Raw genomic sequence first — 18965 nt, forward strand, 5'->3', positions numbered from 1 at the left:
TTAATAAACTTTTATAATTTTTCAAATTTTTCTGAAAACTTAAGGACATTTATTCGTTAGATTTCCACCTTTTAAAAGAGTCAAAGATTAAGTTACTTGTGGATTTATTCGCTAAATTCACATTCACATAAGGTCACTAAGGGGTTATAAGACAAATAGGGAATTTAATAAACTTTTATATTTTTTTTTAATTTTTCTGAAAACTTAAGGAAATTTATTCGTTAAATTTCCACCTTTTAAAAGAGTCAAAGATTAAGTTACTTGTGGATTTATTCGCTAAATTCACATTCACATAAGGTCACTAACGGGTTATAAGACAAATAGGGAATTTCATAAACTTTTATATTTTTTCAAATTTTTCTGAGAACATAAGGAAATCTATTCGATAAATTTCCACCTTTTTCAAAGATTAAGTTACTTGTGGATTTATTCGCTAAATTCACATTCACATAAGATCACTAAGGGGTTATAAGACAAATAGGGAATTTAATAAACTTTTATATTTTTTCAAATTTTTCTGAAAACTTAAGGAAATTTATTCGTTAGATTTCCACCTTTTAAAAGAGTCAAAGATTAAGTTACTTGTGGATTTATTCGCTAAATTCACATTCACATAAGGTCACTAAGGGGTTATAAGACAAATAGGGAATTTAATAAACTTTTATATTTTTTTCAAATTTTTCTGAAAACTTAAGGAAATTTATTCATTAGATTTCCACCTTTTTAAAAGAGTCAAAGATTAAGTTACTTGTGGATTTATTCGCTAAATTCACATTCACATAAGATCACTAAGGGGTTATAAGACAAATAGAGAATTTAATTAACTGTTATATTTTTTTCAAATTTTTCTGAAAACTTAAGGAAATTTATTCGTTAAATTTCCACCTTTTAGGGACAGTCAAGCATTTCCTTTGAAAAATATTATTATGGAAGGTTCTAATAGATAACGAACAAGATATTTATTGGCAGATTTATTCGTTAAATCTGCACTTCAAACTTATTTCATAAAAAAGGAATTTAGAATTTATTAAAATCTTGTGGGCTATCTATAGGAAATTTATGCGTTAAATTTCCACATTTAAATTGCTTTTTCTTCATATTATAATTGAAATAGGGGTTTCTATAACTTAAATTTAATAGGACCTAAATAAATTAATATCCAATGGTAGATAAGCAGCGAATACATTTGTGATGTATTAATTTTGTTCCAAATGTAAATTTTTATAATTTGAAAGCGCCATTTTTAGATTTTAATAAGTGACTTTTCAGTTTATTTATCTTATTTAAAATAATTATAACTTGACGTGACTTTACTCGACTTAACTAACTAACATGATGCAAATGCACTTAAGCCCTTGAAATATTGACCAAGCATGTAACCAGTGTGCTTTTACCCTGATAAAATTGACAAAGCATGTAACCAGTGTGCTTTTACCGTGAAAAATTTGACAAAGCATGTAATCAGTGTACTTTTACCCCTGAAAAATTGACAAAGCATGTAACCAGTGTGCTTTTTCCTTTAAAAAATTGACAAAGCATGTATCAGTGTGCTTCCCTGAATAAAATTGACAAATCATGTAACCAGTGTGCTTTTTCCCTTAAAAAATTGACAAAGCATGTATCAGTGTGTTTCCCTGAATAAAATTGACAAAGCATGTAACCAGTGTGCTTTTTCCCTTAAAAAATTGACAAAGCATGTATCAGTGTGCTTCCCTGAATAAAATTGACAAAGCATGTAACCAGTGTGCTTTTTCCCTTCAAAATTTGACAAAGCATGTATCAGTGTGCTTCCCTGAATAAAATTGACAAAGCATGTAACCAGTGTGCTTTTTCCCTTAAAAAATTGACAAAGCATGTATCAGTGTGCTTCCCTGAATAAAATTGACAAAGCATGTAACCAGTGTGCTTTTTCCCTTGAAAATTTGACAAAGCCTGTATCAGTGTGCTTCCCTGAATAAAATTAACAAAGCATGTATCAGTGTGTTTCCCTGAATAAAATTGACAAAGCATGTATCAGTGTGTTTCCCTGAATAAAATTGACAAAGCATGTAACCAGTGTGCTTTTTCCCTTAAAAAATTGACAAAGCATGTATCAGTGTGCTTCCTTGAATAAAATTGACAAAGCATGTAACCAGTGTGCTTTTTCCCTTGAAAATTTGACAAAGCATGTATCAGTGTGCTTCCTTGAATAAAATTGACAAAGCATGTAACCAGTGTGCTTTTTCCCTTGAAAATTTGACAAAGCATGTATCAGTGTGCTTCCCTGAATAAAATTGACAAAGCATGTAACCAGTGTGCTTTTTCCCTTAAAAAATTGACAAAGCATGTATCAGTGTGCTTCCCTGAATAAAATTGACAAAGCATGTAACCATTCTGCTTTTTCCCTTGAAAATTTGACAAAGCATGTATCAGTGTGCTTCCCTGAATAACATTGACCAAGCATGTAACCAGTGTGCTTTTCCCCTAAAAAATTTGACTTAGAGGAATGGTTTTTAGTGGGTCGGGGCTGCAAAAAGCCTCAACCCCACACTATCCCGGGCCGGCCCGGGGTGTCTGTTTGCAGATTTTTTTAACCTCTCTAAAAAATAAAAAAAAAAAAAAAACGATGGTAAGTATGTTTCAGGCAATCCCAAAGGATAAACGTTTGGCTCAACTCTGGCGTCTTCAATAAAATAAAAAGAAAACTCATGTGCCAAGCAAAGCTCATAAATCAAAAACCAGACTAAGGAGACACTTGAAAATTGGTACACAGATTCCTCAGTTAATTTTGTTAGATACCTATTTCAGCTTTTCTTAATAAGTAGAGAAAATTTTTTATAACAATTTCAATATTTCACAAAACGTCTATAACTCTTAAATTTTGAAAATATGTACACATTCCTTGAATAATTTAACTGGACAGCATTTTCAAAAAAATTGCTTAATTTTAAAACAAAAAATTCTTATTATATGACCACCTGGAATAAAGAAAACAACTTCTTTCTAAAATTCTACAACTTGAATAAACTTTTGATAGTCACTGGAATTCGCCATTTTCCCTTTCTCTTTAGCTCCTATTAAACTGAACTCTTGTTAATTGCAGAAAGGCAAACCAGTGCATGTCAAATTTTTTTTTATGTTATGAAATATTTGATTCAAATATGTATATTAAGTAATTATCAATAAGTATATTATAATACATATATAAAATTGACGAAAAACAAAGAAAAACACAAAGTCATGGTCTCCCATAGTGTGTGTGTTTTTCTTTGTTTTTCGTCAATTTTGTATGTTGGTCTCTTAGAGAATAATGGATGAGATTTTTGGATAATACATATATTTAATACTTAGTTTCATCAGACTTAATTATTTACCCTTAGTATACTGGATCAAATTAAAAAAAGTAATTTGAAGAGCATAAGGGTTGTAAGGCTATAAAATAATCTTTAATTAAAAAGGGCGATGACTGAATGTTACCAGAACTAACACTATGCAGCTTAATTAACCCAGCATATAAAAGGTCCTAGATAAAGTAGGTAGTATTTGTATTGTATTGTTCTGTCTTTCTGAGGGATACTAGGATTAAAGAGGTTGAATTGTAATAAAAGCTACCAATTCTTCAATGCTTTAGTATTGCCAAGTTTGTTTTCAAAACCCATTAAAATAAACATAATGTAAGATCATCAATAGTAAAGTATTTTGGTTTTTTAAGAGAATATCAACTGGTTAATTGAGCCAGCGGGTTATTGTTCAATGTGTTTATTCAATAGAGGGTTAATTTGTTGGAGTTGCAGGTATACTTTATTTTTTCCTGAATTGACAAGATTAGCAGTATTTAAAAATGAACCTATTTCTATGGAATTGAGCTTTTTAATTTGAAGAAATAAGACCAATAGTCAGGTGTATTTTGTGTAACCAAGTTTAAGTGGTAGTAGTCGAGAATTGTGGTTAAAATTGTGAAATTTGGAAGGGATTGTGAGTTCCAGTCTGGCAAAAATTAGAAGTTTGTAACAATAGGATTTCCTAGTTCCTTTACATGAACCATTATTACTTTATACTTTTGTACCCTTTATATCACTAAGTGCCTTTATCCCTATTTATTATCTTTTTTTGTTTCTACTGTTGGTGGCTATATAAACTGTTACATTAAATTAGGTTGGCAAACCAAAAAATATTATGATCTATTTGTCATAGTGAACTCTATAATTTCTGTATCTAAGGGTGAGTTCAAATAGGAAATATTTCATAGCTGAATGTATGGACCGTAAGATTGTAGCTGTCATCAAATAAATTTGTTTTTTAAAAAGCAAATTTAACTGGCAATGTTAGATTCTAAATCTAAGAACCAATTTATTAAAAGTTGTTTGTTGATACATATTTAAAGGGAGGAGTACATTAATAGATGCCTTTAAGAAAATCGCTGAATAATATATTGGGAACTTACCAATGTTCTCTTTGCCTCCTTTAAGCCCACCATTTTTTCAATCACCTCTCTTTCGAATTGAAAATTACAGTCTGGCCTATTATCAGTTAACTGTTTGTTAAAGGATATACGTTGAGCAAAAGATATTGGCATACTGATTCGCATGGGAGGTTTGTACCTTTCAGATATCTTCACTTTAACATCATCCATGTAAGAGTTATTGGACATTTTCACTTATAAACTGAAAAACAAACTTTATGTTGGAAAAGGGCACACAATAAATATTAGATGGAATAATAGAACTTCTTTACGTTTACGTACTTTGTCGAAAACTGAAAAAAGGGATTTCTAAATAATAAAATAAATCCTTGAAGTAGCTTGAAGTAAAACTAATTGCTATAACTGGATTTTAGAGGTGAAATTTCGGTATGGGCGTTTTAAAACACTAATGGGTTTCGAAGGTTGATTTAATGAGTTAAAAACGTTGGATTTTCCAGAAAATTTAAAGAAAAACAGGTCTTTGTAGTAAGTAAATCATCACAAATCACAATTTTTTTTAGTTTTTTTGTGTGGGAACTGTCAACTGTCGATGTCAAATTTGACAGAGATCAGCTGTTTTCACAAGTGGCCACTGCTACATCAGTTAAATAAAGAAGAAGCGTCCTATTGTCAAATTAACATAAACAAGACAAACAACAAACTTTATAATTTATTTATTTTATAATGGAAATAACACAACAGAAACGTGAAAATCTAACACTGTTGCTAAACAATAACCCAAATATTTGCAGATTCTGTTTTTTGGATCTAAGGGATGTTAAAGAATGTTATTCTATTTATAATAAGGATATTTTCAATAATTTGCTTTATTGTTGTAAGGAGCTGTTGGTAAGTTACAATCTAGATGTTAAAGAGTTCGAATTCAAAATTTATTTATTTCCAATATACATTTAAGTTTCATATTCATAAAAACATGGATAATACAAACATAGTTTTAATAGGACCTTCTCTGTTTAAAAATAGGCCCATACTTAATTCATTTATAACTATGTAAAACACATTCAATCTAATGTTTTACCTATAGCCAACTAACTCTAATGTTGTTAAATATTCAATCTCTGTGACATAAAACTGGTGAACTTTCACTTTTTTTGCATGACTTAAACTATCCTAGTATTTTATTGCTTATTGAGCACTGGCTTAAACCGGGTGAGCTTATTGATCTACCAAATTATGTTATTTTGTCTAGTTTTTGTCGAATTTTGTCTTCTCATGGTGGATGTATGATATTATTATGTAAAAACTTTTTAGAACACAACTCTTTTCAACAGGTAGATAAATTTAACTCTCCTAAAGGAAATGACTTTTGAATTTACTGTAATTTACTCCAAATCCATAAACTTACATGTAATTTGTATTTATAGATCTCCTCTAGGAGACTGCAGCGAATTCTTTTGAAAATTAGAGGCACTTTTATTTGAAATTCCATCGGCGGCTTACATAGTTATTACAGGAGACTTTATTATCAACTTTAATGATAAAAAATAAAAATTTTGTATTTACTCTGTGCCTCGATCATCTAATGGGGGCATTTAATATACATATGCATGTAAAAGATTCTACTCGTATAACACAGTCAACAAGCTCCACTATTGACTATATTTATTCTAATTTTCCATATGACTCCGTGGAGTGTACAATAGCAAATTCTGCTTTATCAGACCATGAGTTTATAGTATGTAAAATAGCAAATTAATAACTTAATTATAACTTAATTAATAACTTTAATAAGTTTCATCAACTTTCAGCTCTTGAGTCCTGGAATTCTATTTTCGATTTATCTTCCTTTCACACAAAAATTGTTAAGCTCTTTGATGCTTCCTTCCCCATGATTAAAATCAAACCGAAATCCAAACCTATAAAATCTTGGTTCATGAGGGATTTGAAAGTATCTTCAAGAAATCTGAGATCTCTTCACACAATAGGAAAGTTCACTGACTCTCCAGTTTTTCATAACAATTTCAATTCTTACCGAGCCTTGTATCGTCGTTTGATAAGAATCTCTAAGCAAACTTACTACTCCAACCGTTTAAGTGGTTCATCTAACAGATATAAGGAGAGAGTTGGAAAATTATTAATGATATTCGTCACAATTGTGGTAAGCAGTCAAGACAATGCCCTGAAGTCTGTCCAATGATTTTAACAATTTTTTTTCTAATATTGCTCTACAACTTCAGCAAAATTTGAACCCTTCTGTGGATCCTCTTTCCTTTATGCCAGCCATTCATGTTCCAAATTCCTTCTTCTTTATACCTACAAACCTAAATGAACTCAAGGATATTCTGTATACTGAAAAAAATAAAAATTCAACTGGAGAAGACAACCTTTCAGCTAAGATTTTTCTCAACCTTCCAGAAACGGCGCTAAAGGCACTAGTTGACGCAATTAACCTTTCTTGGAGCAAGGGGATATTTCCATCTTGCCTAAAATCAGCTAAAGTTATCCTTCATTCACAAGGGTGGAGCTCTTGATAATCCTTCCAACTTTCGTCCCATCTCTCTCTTGTCTACGCTATCAAAGGTAATCGAAAAACTGGTTAAAAATCGAATAATGTCCTTTTTAAAGTCCAAAAACATCCTCACCAGACTTCCATTTGGCTTCCGTGAAAAAACTAGTACCAATAATGCCATGTTTAATTTTTTTCATGAGCTTTACTCCCAGATAAATGCTGGTGGAGTTTCGGCGGCAGTTTTTTGTGATTTGTCGAAGGCTTTCGATTGTGTCTGCCATAGTATTCTGCTGCGGAAGCTTCATCATTATGGATTTCGGGGAATTTCATCTTCTTGGTTTGCTTCCTATCTGCAAGATCGGCAACAACGAGTGCTTGTAGGATCTAAGTACTCTGATTACCATCCTATCACCTTGGGAGTTCCTCAGGGTTCAGTTTTGGGGCCTATACTTTTTCTCCTATACATAAATGATCTTACCAATCTTAATTTACTCTATTTGCCGATGATACCACACTTCTTTGGCATAGCCCAGACACAGATACTCTGCGAACTACATTAGCAACTGATCTTCAGGCAGTAAATCTCTGGTTTGAATCAAACTTGCTGTCACTAAATCCTCAAAAAACCAAATTATTGTGTTTTAAGTGTGCTCTAGACCACATGCTTTTTTCTAATTCAGTAGTTCAGCAGTTTGATAATATAAAATTTTTGGGTATATTCATTGACAGAGAACTCAGATTTGAAGAGCATATCCTCAGTACTTGCAAAAAGGTGTCTGCAGGTTGTTTTGCAGTCAGAGCGGCTAACCTGGAGCTTGGCATGGAGTTTGGAAGATCTGTATATTTTTCATTAATTGAATCCCACCTTAGGTATGCCATTTGCTTCTGGGGTAATGCAGCTGTCTACCTTCTACAAATGCTGCTTGTTTTACAGAAGCGTGCTGTACGTTACATCTGTGGGGCTAAACCAAGAGATTCCTGTCGCCCATTATTTGTTAGGCTGGGCATACACACTGTCTTCTCCCTCTACATTCAGGAAGTGGCCTGCTTACTTTTTGCAAATCGCTTTAAATTTATAACCCCAAATCCAAAATACTTAACGCGTCAAGTGAACGATCTAAATCTTCCAATCATCCCCTCCTCCACATTAACTAAAAAATCTATTTTCTACGAGGGAATCAAAATTTTCAATCGTTTACCAGGTGGAATCAGGAAGGCAACATGGTATTGACACTTTTAAACGTAAATTGAAAATACTTTTGACCGAAAAATGTTTTCACTGGATGAATACTACGTCGACACATTCTAATTTTCCTTAAGTGTAAGTTTACAGTATTTGAATTTTATTTGATTTGTTTGTATGGTTAGAATTCTTTGCTGTCTTATACTTGAGAGGATAATTATGGAATTTAATTTACTTTTTATGTATTTTTTTTCTGCTGTTCTTATGTATTGTTTTCTTTATTAATAACAATAAAGCATGTTTTTTTTTATTAATACGGTTCAACTCTACTTAGAAATAAATAAGAAAAAACCACTGACATCTTTTAGGATTTGTTCTGACAATATTTGTGTTAAGTATATATTCTTTTACTAAATTAACAATGACACAAAATATAAATAAAAAATATAAAACATACAGATGAAACATTTTTTTTCCAAAAATATTGCTTCAGGGCTTTGCAACACTTTTTATTTGTGTGAACCTAAATATTTGTTAATCCCAGTTTTTTACAATTTTCTCAATATGAATATCCCACTTTAATAAATTATCTATATATATCTTGAGATACTTTATATGTTAAGTTTTCTCTATAATAATTAGGTGGTGCATTATGGTTGTACTTGAAAATCCAATTCTGTTTTTTTTCGAGTAAGTAAATCCTATAAATAAAGGTTTTTTGTATGTTGATGGTTAATGATATGTAACCAAATCATTCATTTATTTTACGTAAGTCATGTTCGAGAGAGTTAGCTTCATGATATATAACAGTATCATCGGCAAAGGATGAGATGTGTCTAGCATAATTACCTTATAATAGGCCATTTATCTATATTGAGAACATAAATGGCCCAAGACCTAAATATATTCAAAATCTTACCTCTAAAGTCAATATTTTCAAGTGTATTCAACATTGTCTTTGTGAAAACAGTATCAAAAGCACATGCCAGATCTTAATATACACATATTTTTATTATAATCTAAGTCACAATATATTTTATTGGTAATTGGACGATAGTTTGAGATTAATTTTTTATCCTTTTTTTATGTAAGTTACATATTTGAATTTACTGTAAAAACTTGTATTAACCTTTCAGGTAATGGAACATGCCAATATACCAAATAAAATTTGCTGCAAATGCTATCAAAGCCTTAATACCACATGTCAATTTTTGCAACAAGTTTACTTTTCACAAGCCTTTTTAACAGACTATGTAAAAACTATTGGTGAAACTTGCTTGCCAACCAAAGTTTCAAATTCAGACTTGGAAGATGACAGGGCTTCAGAAATCTCACATTGTAGTGATAATGTATCAACTTACATCGATGATCCAGTTAATAGTCCTTCCCTTAATTGTTTGAAGGAAAAAGTTGTAAAAAAAGAACCAAAACCCAAGGGAAATGTTGTTAAGAAAACCATGTCTTGTTCCAGTTGTGATAAAAGTTTTAAATCAAACTATGACCTAAAAGTAAGTATGAAATAATATTAGGCAATTTCAGTGTCTTTTATTAGTTTATATGTAGAAAAAGACAGTGAAATCGGTTTTCATTATTAACGATTCATTTATTTGAGAAACTATTGATAAAGTTTTAGGTCCACTTAAGGTTACACACTGGAGAAAAACCATTCACTTGCAGTACTTGTGATAAATCCTTTGCTGACAATAGAGTTCTAAAGAAACACAAGAAAATTCATACAGGTACTACTAAATTTTGCCTAAAAGCAATCTAACCTAAACATAAATGTTACCTTTAATTTTGAACTCCTATAGATCTAATATTGACCATTAGTAGAAAAATTGCACCAGATGCTTGAGCGGCCTAATTCTTAGTTTTATGTATTGACTTATTTGGCTTTTACTAAGTTAAACATTTTTCTAAGTAGTCATTTTTAAATCATATTTTTTGTTTAGAAATATTATATCATTGTAATGAGGAACAATTTAAAAAGTGTAAATCTTCAGAGAGAACAAGGTGTTACACAAGACTAAAGAAGAAGTTTTATTAAATTTTATAATTTACATAGAGAGAGCAAAACTTTAATAATTAACGGACAAAATTCAAAAAAAAAACAAAAGCAGCACTAACAGCTGACATGACATTAAAAAGACAAAGATACATGACACATGACAGTTAACTTAAATGTAGTACAATTACCGAGTAAAATATAGGAAGGCAGGTTTGCCAAATCTATCTGTTTATATTAACACCCTCCCTCAAACCTGACTTATTTTAAATATATGCCTTAATGAACATAAAACTCAAAACATTTATTATCTAACACCCAAGATTTTACATTTCTAAAAACTGATTAAACTTTTCACTTCCTAATGCCTTTGTAAATACATCAGCCAACTGTTCAGTTGTAGAATTGTACACAATGTTAATAACACCTTGATTAATAAAATCTAAAACAAAGTGCATTTTAACATCAATATGTTTACATCGTCTATTATTTTCAAAATTCTGAAGCAACTTTATTGTGCTCTGATTATCTTCAAACAAAGTACTAGGTAATTCTAAATCAATGTCTAAACCTTGCAACAAATTTCTTAAATAAAGCAATTCACACGACGCGACACAAACAGCTACAAATTCGGATTCTATGCTGGATAAAGTCAGTAAACCTTGTTTTGTCAAAGTTCAAGATATTGAATTATCAAAAGGCTTGAAACAATATCCACTAACAGACTTTCTATCTACTGAATCATTGGCAAAATCCGAATCTGCTTAGCCTTCAAAACATTTATCAGAATAACAAAATCTCAACTTAAAGTTACTAGTAGTCTTGAGATACTTTAAAACTCTGCTTCAAAAAAAGTGCTCATCAGAAGCACAGTCCTGAAATCTTCCAAAATATCCTACACTAAAACATATATCCGGTCTAGTGCCCATCATAATGTACATCATACATCCTAATAAATCTTTATAAGGTAACTTTGTCTTTAAATTAGGGTCTGTATTTCTTTTTAAATTCAAATTCTTTTCAATAGGGGTCTTAAATGCCTTACAGTCCTGTACATTAAACTGTTGGACTAAATTATCAATAGCTGTAACCTGATCTAAAGTTATTATTTATTTACTCACATTTCTAGTTATTCTAATACCCAAAAAGTTATAATTGTCACTCAACCTTCTAACTTTAAAGTTTTCAGTCAATTTTAATGTTAGGTTATTAAAAAAGTTTTGTCACTACATGTTATGAGAATATCATCAACATAAAGTAACAAGTAACAACGCACCTTCTGTGACACAAAAGAATATAAGCAATAGTCTGACTTAGAACGTGTAAACTTTAAACCCACCATAAACTCATTAAACCTATCATTCCAAGTTTTTGGTGCTTGTTTAAGTCCATATATTGCCTTTTTTAACAAACAAACTTTGTTTTTAAACTTTTTTGAACTTTCTAAACCCTCTGGTATTTTCATAAAAACTTTTATCATTAAGATGACTATTTAAGAAAGCATTTTTCACATCATATTGCTCTAAAAACAAGTTATAGTGATTGCAAATGAATAATAAAATTCTTAATGATGACAGTCTTGCAACTGCGGCATGAATTTGTAGATACTCATCAAAGCATCAAGTCTCTTAGGTAAACGTCTTTCTCTTGTTGGCCTCAAACTTTCCTCAGTATCACCTAAAGATTGGACATCGAGTTTGTCTTTAACTTCATGGTCATGGTTGTCTATTTTAACTTCAGTATTACCTTTATCAGTCTGTTGTATTATATGTTTTTCACCTACCTGTATATTTTCTTGTTCAAAAACATTTTCCTGTTCAAAAAGATCATCTAACATATTTGAAGTTTTATATTTAAAATTATTCTCATCTTCTTGCCACAATTTATACCCTGTCTCAGTATACCCAATAAATCTATACTTTAGACCTTTATTGTCTAATTTAGTTCTTAAAGTATCTGGCACTCTTGAGTAAGCAATACACCCAAAAACCCTCATATTTGAAACATTTGGCTTCTTACCTAACCACAATTCATAAGGAGTTTTTTGCTTTTCCAGATATGACTGAGTTCTATTAATAATATATGCTGCCATCAACACAGCATCTTCCCAGAAAATTTTACTCATTGATGCTTGCATAATCATTGACCTAGCCTTGTCCATTAATGTCTGATTTATCCTCTCCGCAACACCGTTTAGTTGTGGAGTATAAGGAGGGGTATAAACAATTTGAATTCCCTTGTTTGAACAGAAATCTAACAAGATTTTAGAGCAATACTCTCCCCCATTATCACACTTTATCTTAGAAATCTTTGTATCACAAAAAGTCAATGCTACTTTTGCCACATAATCTTTGAAACGTTCTACTACTTCACTTTTATGCTCAATAACATATACCATCAAAAATCTAGAATAATCATCTACGAATGTGACAAAATATTTATTGCCATTATAAGAAGTAGGTGTTAAAGGTCCACACACATCCGTATGTATCATTTCTAATACTCTAGTTGACCTTGTAGATTTTGAATGATAAGGAAAACATTTCTGTTTGCTTTTAACACATACTTCACATATTTTGTTCTGTCCAACCCTATTTGATATTTTTAAACCATTTACTAGAATATTCATGCTATCTAACCTTAAGGAACTATAATTTAAATGACCATATCTTTTATGCCAAAGTTCCATGTTATTAATTGACAAATTGGCTCCAACGCCCTCAGAATATTCAAAAAATATTTTGTATAAACTACCCACTCTAATACCCTCTGCAAATACATTAATCCCCTGTTTAATGACGATTTTACAGTTTGAAAACAATATATCAAAACCAGCCTTTTCGATTGTAGAAACAGATAATAAATTAACCCTCAAACCAGGCACACATAATAAAAAGTTACATTTACCTGCCTACTTCCTATTATACTAATCATTTCGATGTCACCTGTACATGTAGCTTTCATCACCTTGCCTTCTTCAGCCAGCTGAATTTCTTTTGGTTCAGTAAAGATCTTCTTTCTCACCAACACTGCCTCGTCGTTTGTATAGTGATGAGTGGCACCCGAATCAGCATACCAAATCATTTTCATCTGTTGTCCATCCCCGCCAGCATAAAAAGCCACATTCTGCCCTTGCTCGCAGCTCCTAGTCCCTTCAGCCAACCCCTCGACTACCTCCCTACTGCCAATAGCATAGTTGGCCCTTCGATCAGCACTCTTGGCCTCCATTTTATTTTTCTTTGAGTCGCTCCAAATGATGATGGGCTTGTTATGATTGTACTGGTCCAATTTGAGCCTCTGTTTATGCATTTATCATTTCATGGGCATCCTCAATTTCTTTTATGTACTCCAAATGGGAGTCTGCAACACTTTGAATAATTACCATGCAGGCTTTACTGTTTTTCTTCTTCCATTCAGTTGTCCGAGACGCTTCAGGAACCTCCCTGAGTACATCATTCAAATCCATTGCATTTAACACCGAGTTCAATCGAAACTTCCAATTATCAAATCCATTGACCTTGAAAGGTACAATACCGTGCCTGTTCTCACCGTTGCTCTCCATCGCTGCTTACTTCCCAAAACTTTTCCTGACGATTTTCCTTTAATCCTTTTACATGGCATCTCCTTTAGACTGCTCAGCCAGCGTATCCTGGGCCCATAACCATTGTTACACAAGAAAACACAAGACTAAAGAAGTTTTATTAAATTTTATAATTTACAAGAGAGAGCAAAACTTTAATAATTAACGGACAAAATTCAAAAAAAGACAAAAGCAGCACTAACAGCTGACATGACATTAAAAAGACAAAGATACATGACACATGACAGTTAAATGTAGTACAATTACCGAGTAAAATATAGGAAGGCAGGTTTGCCAAATCTATCTGTTTATATTAACACAAGGTTTATAAGTACTCCTTGCAGTAAGATGCGTAAAGAATTTTGGACCTATTTATTTATATAAATTACCCCATAAGATCTTATTTCAAAGATATTGCAAAAAAAATCATTTTGGCCAAAATTAAACAATTTTTATCAGCAGTACTTTTGCAGATATTACAATCACTAACACATCAAATGATGTCTTGTTACACTAAGATGAGTTTTGAAATTTTTTATGTTGTCATTCAGTACTTAACTTTACCTAAAAACTGTCTAACCTAAATGTACTCTTTAAGATAACAAACCGCATGAATGTCCCATTTGCAACAAAAAGTTTCTGCACTTATTCAGTTTGAAGACACATAAAAGAGTTCACAGTGGCGAGACACCTTACATTTGTGACAAATGTGGAAAACCTTTCAAAACCAGTGGTGAATTAACGATTCATAATAGGACCCACTATGATCATAAACAATATAAGTGTGGAATTTGTGAAAAAGTACTACTATCACTTTACTAAACATAACATTTTATTTAATTAATGCATTTTCAGTCATTTTCATCAAAAACCAGTTTGAATATTCACAAAATAGTTCACACAGGAGATAAGAAGCATGTCTGCGTAATATGCAAAAGAAAATGGAGAACTGGTTATGATTTAAAAGTTCATATGAGATGCCACACTAAAGAAAGGCCCTATACTTGTAAATATTCAAATTGTGATAAGGCATATAAGAATAGTAGTCAGCTAAGTGTCCATTTGAGAACACATACAGGTGAGAATTTAATTGAATTTACTCTAATAGAAAATAAAATAAAAATTTGTTTTTAATTAGGTGAAAAGCCTCATCAGTGTCATCATTGTTTTAAAAAATTCGGAGAATCCAACTTACTTAAAAGACATCTGGTTACTCATGAAAAATAAATATCTAGCCGAGTTTTAGCTTTATTAAGTATTATTGAAATGATCTCTTTTAGTTATAGGAAGTATTTTATTAAAATAAAAGTTCTTTGTAACACAAAACATATATTTACTGTATAGACAATATACCAACGAATCAACTTGAACTGATTTGTCTTATTTACATAACATACAATTATTTGTAATTTAAAGGTTTCACATTATTACGTTTAAAATATTTGTATTACATCCAAGCTTACGTTAGCTAACATGGACAATAAACTGATAAGTATTAATAAAAAATTGTATTTTTTTAAAAATATAAGACAACAATAATAGCCCACAGAAATTCACAAGCCTTATTTTTAATTTTTGACAATATGCCAGTACCGTGATAATAATGTATAATTTAAGAAACTAACTTTTTATTTTACAACTTAAAAATCTAAATAAAAAAATTTGGGTAGTACTGTGATTTATCACTGTTTTTTATTGACTAGGTTAAAATTAACATTCATTACAAGCTTAAGAAGATCTAATTAACATATAATGACTATCTTTACTGAAACATTTATACAGGATATTTGGTAGTTGGGTGCATAGCCTTAAAGGAATTATAGATAATATAAAAAAGGTGATTAAACAATTTTATAAAAAGTTATTACAAAAATTGTAAAAAATAGTTTATTCTCTTTATAAGGCTTTCCACCCAGCTTCTAAAAACACCCTGTATAATATAATGTACATTTTTTAGAGCAAATCTACTTCATATAGACTTTTTTACACAACATTTTATTCATTAAATGTGCTACAGAGCATCTCTTGACAGACATAGCCTAAGTTTAAACTTATATATATATAAAAAACAATAAATCAGTCTTAATGCAAATTAATATAAAAACTTATGGTAGATAGCAGTTTCTAAAAATGATTGGCTACTTTTACTTATATGAAAGGATGTAGGTTTAGTGATGTACGGTGAGTGGCCAATTAAAAGATCTTTGTAGAATAAGCCAATAATAAAAAAATTATATTTAGCTGAAAAGGTGTTACTAGATCTCATTTAAGTACACCTTAAAGTACATCGTTAACCTGTTTCATTTGCTTGACCAAATCGGCACACACCAAATCCATTTCATCTGTATCTTTCAAACTGGAATTACTTATAGTATTCGAACCCTGCTTATTCAATCTGTTCTGGTTTACGTAACCCTGAGTCAGTCCAGTCTTAAACAGTTTCAAGAACCTCACTTTAAAAGCAGCACAGGTAGCAGAGTTATCCGGTGCAAGGACGCCGTTGCAAATCAGATCGTTCCTGAGGAGGGCCTGCGACGTTTCGATTTTCGAACTGGAAAAGCTGGTTTGACTTGTTTCGGGGGTGAGTTTGGCCACGGAATGTTTACACCAGTTCCGGTTAGAGGAAGTTCTCGCATCGGCCGTTTGGGCTAGATGCACAGCTTCCCCTAAAAAATTCTCCGGGTACTTTTTCAATGTTTTGCTACGTAGCGGGGCTTCGATGTAGTTTTTCGAACGGCTACTCCGTTTGCAAATGTTGTGGAATGTTTTCTGCAAAGAAATAAAAAAAACACTGGTTTAAAAAGTAATAGAATTAATCTCTCAGTAAGTCCAGTTCAGAGATCTGTTAGAATCTTTGATGTGTCGCAGATGCGGCACTATATAGTCCGTGCGCCTATGTCGTATTTATTGTCGCATTATATACATGTTTAAATGGCAAAATCTTACATAATATAACTATGACGTCATTTTAATTATACGTAAACCACATGTTTTACACTATTTTTTATTTTTCTTTCAAAAATTTCAATTTTTAGAAAGAAAATTAAAAACTAAATTCTGATAACGCCACTGACCCATGTAGCAAATGCTTTACTGATTTTTACTTCCTTAATGGTTTAAAACAGTTTAATTATATTTTGAATTCAAGGAATAGAATTTTAGATTTAGTTTTAGGTACTAATTCTTTAATAACCGAGGTACTTAAATGTAATTACCCATTAGTGCCTGAGGACAGTCATCATATGTCGTTGGAGGTAAATATTAAGTTAAATTATGAAAAAAAAGTCGTGTGTAATTCTTATCAAAAGGTAAATTTCATTAGGGCAAATTATGCAGTTATTAATGAGAAAATTAGTTCTCTTCAGTGGAAGGATTTATTTTTATCTCGTGATGTAGATAACAACATCGAATGTTTTTACGCAGAACTGAGTAATATTGTGAATTCTGAAATATCAAAAATAAAAATTAAAAAGCGCCAATATCCTTTATGGTTTTCTAAGCACACTATTAATTTAATAAAGAATAAAGTGCAGGTGCACAGAGACTGGAAAAAATACAAGCTACAGTCTGACTACGATATTTTCTCAAATTTACGTAAAACTGTAAAACTAAATATTAGTAAAGACTATAAAGTTTACATTACTAAAACAGAGGAAAATATTAAGCATGACACAAAGTACTTTTGGTCGTTTATTAATAATAAAAGGAATACAAAAAATTTGCCGTTAAAAATGACCTTTAATGATCAATATGCTACGAATAACTCTGACATTTGTGAACTTTTCTCAAAGTTTTTTAGCAGTGTTTTTGAACCATCTAATACTCCATCATTAATTGATGTTGTCCAATCAAAAGAATGTTTTACTGTTAATCATGTTCGAGAAGACGATGTTAGAGAAGCATTATGCTCTATGAATCCCAAAAAGGGTCCTGGGCCAGACGGATTTCCCTCAATATTTCTGAAATCATGTCCTAATCTTTGTGAGCCTCTATATTTATTGTATAATCAATGTATTTCAACTGGTAAATACCCTAAGCTTTGGAAAGTGGCCCAAATTGTGCCTATTTTTAAATCAGGAGATAAAAGCGCTATCAATAACTATAGACCGATTTCTCTCTTGAGCCATTTTGGGAAACTGTTTGAGTCTCTTATTTTGGATCAATTATTTTTTATTGTTAGGGGATCGATTGATTTAAACCAACACGGCTTTTTAAGAAAAAGATCGGCACTGACTAACCATGTGCCTTACGTTCAACTCATATCTGAGAATATGGAGCGAGGTTCTAAGACTTGTACAGTGTACACCGATTTCTCTAAAGCTTTCGATAAGGTCCACCACCCAACTCTTTTAATAAAGCTTGAGAATTTCGGGGTACATGGGGCTTTGTTTGAAATTTTTAAAAGTTACTTAAGTGAAAGATCTCAGTATGTTGTTGTAAATGACCAAAAATCGAAGAGTACAGCTGTGACTTCAGGTGTGCCTCAGGGGTCACACTTGGGTCCTCTGCTGTTTATCATTTTCCTATATGATATAGAGCAATGTTTTTCACATAGTAGGAGCTATGCTTTATATGCAGATGATCTTAAAATCTCAAAAACTATTAATTCGGCTGCTGATTACTTTACTTCACAGTACGATTTATCTAATTTTATGAATTACTGTACTTTGAATAGACTTTTTGTCAATTTGGATAAATGTAATTGTATTTTGTTCTCTAAAAGGCCTGTTCCTCTGCAAGTTAAATGTGATCTTTACCTAAATAATGTTAAGCTTAAATATTTGGATTATATTAAGGATCTTGGGGTGACATTGGATCCTAGGCTTTTGTTTGAAAAGCATCTTGAAAATATTGTACAAAAGGCTCTTAAAAATATTGGATTTGTTTTTCGAGCAACAAAAGGATTTAGCAACATAAATTCCTTAACAATTTTATTCAATAGTATAGTAAGACCTGTACTGGAATACGCAACAACAGTTTGGAATCCAACGTACGCCAATTATATTGGCCGACTAGAGAGTGTGCAGCGCAAATTTGTTAACACTTTAAATTATAGGTTTAACAGACGACGGCATTTCTTTAGTTATGATGATAATTTAAAATTTTATAATATGCAATCGTTGGAGGTCCGAAGAAGAAATTTTGATTTAATATTTATATACAAGGCCGTAAACAACTTTATTGATTCTTCATCTGTTTTAGAAAAACTGAATTTTAACATCAATCCTTACATCCTTCGTAATAGACAAACTTTTGTAGTGTCCAGGTATTTTTCCAATTACTTAT

General features: G+C 31.4%; 3 protein-coding genes across 4 annotated transcripts in view; 1 reads left to right on the forward strand and 2 right to left on the reverse strand.

Moving 5' to 3' along the window:
- Positions 1-4986, reverse strand: part of LOC126733778 (ubiquitin-associated protein 1) — a 28835-nt gene extending 23849 nt beyond the window's left edge. Inside the window, exons 1-2 of the mRNA XM_050437175.1 lie at positions 4724-4986; positions 4424-4643 (exon numbers count right to left, since the gene is read on the reverse strand). Coding sequence (XP_050293132.1) covers positions 4424-4630 — 207 coding nt within the window. The 5' untranslated portion in view covers positions 4631-4643; positions 4724-4986. The remainder of the gene's footprint in view (positions 1-4423; positions 4644-4723) is intronic.
- Positions 4987-5048: 62 nt separating this feature from the next.
- Positions 5049-15049, forward strand: LOC126733781 (gastrula zinc finger protein XlCGF17.1-like). 2 transcript variants are annotated; one of them, XM_050437178.1, is made up of 6 exons: positions 5049-5290; positions 9231-9602; positions 9728-9833; positions 14278-14480; positions 14535-14757; positions 14818-15049. In XM_050437178.1, the coding sequence occupies exons 1-6, from the start codon at positions 5126-5128 to the stop codon at positions 14904-14906; spliced, it is 1158 nt and encodes a 385-aa protein (XP_050293135.1). In that variant the 5' UTR covers positions 5049-5125; the 3' UTR covers positions 14907-15049. The 2 variants fall into 2 exon arrangements, 1 of the variants encoding a protein (XP_050293135.1); XR_007659863.1 differs by having other exon boundaries at positions 5051-5290; positions 9722-9833.
- Positions 15050-15198: 149 nt separating this feature from the next.
- LOC126733779 (pyrokinin-1 receptor-like) overlaps positions 15199-18965 on the reverse strand; it is a 177590-nt gene continuing 173823 nt past the window's right edge. Inside the window, exon 6 of the mRNA XM_050437176.1 lies at positions 15199-16448. Coding sequence (XP_050293133.1) covers positions 15957-16448 — 492 coding nt within the window. The 3' untranslated portion in view covers positions 15199-15956. The remainder of the gene's footprint in view (positions 16449-18965) is intronic.

This window comes from Anthonomus grandis, chromosome 3, assembly GCF_022605725.1.
Source record: "Anthonomus grandis grandis chromosome 3, icAntGran1.3, whole genome shotgun sequence".
NCBI classification, from domain to species: Eukaryota; Metazoa; Arthropoda; class Insecta; order Coleoptera; family Curculionidae; genus Anthonomus; species Anthonomus grandis.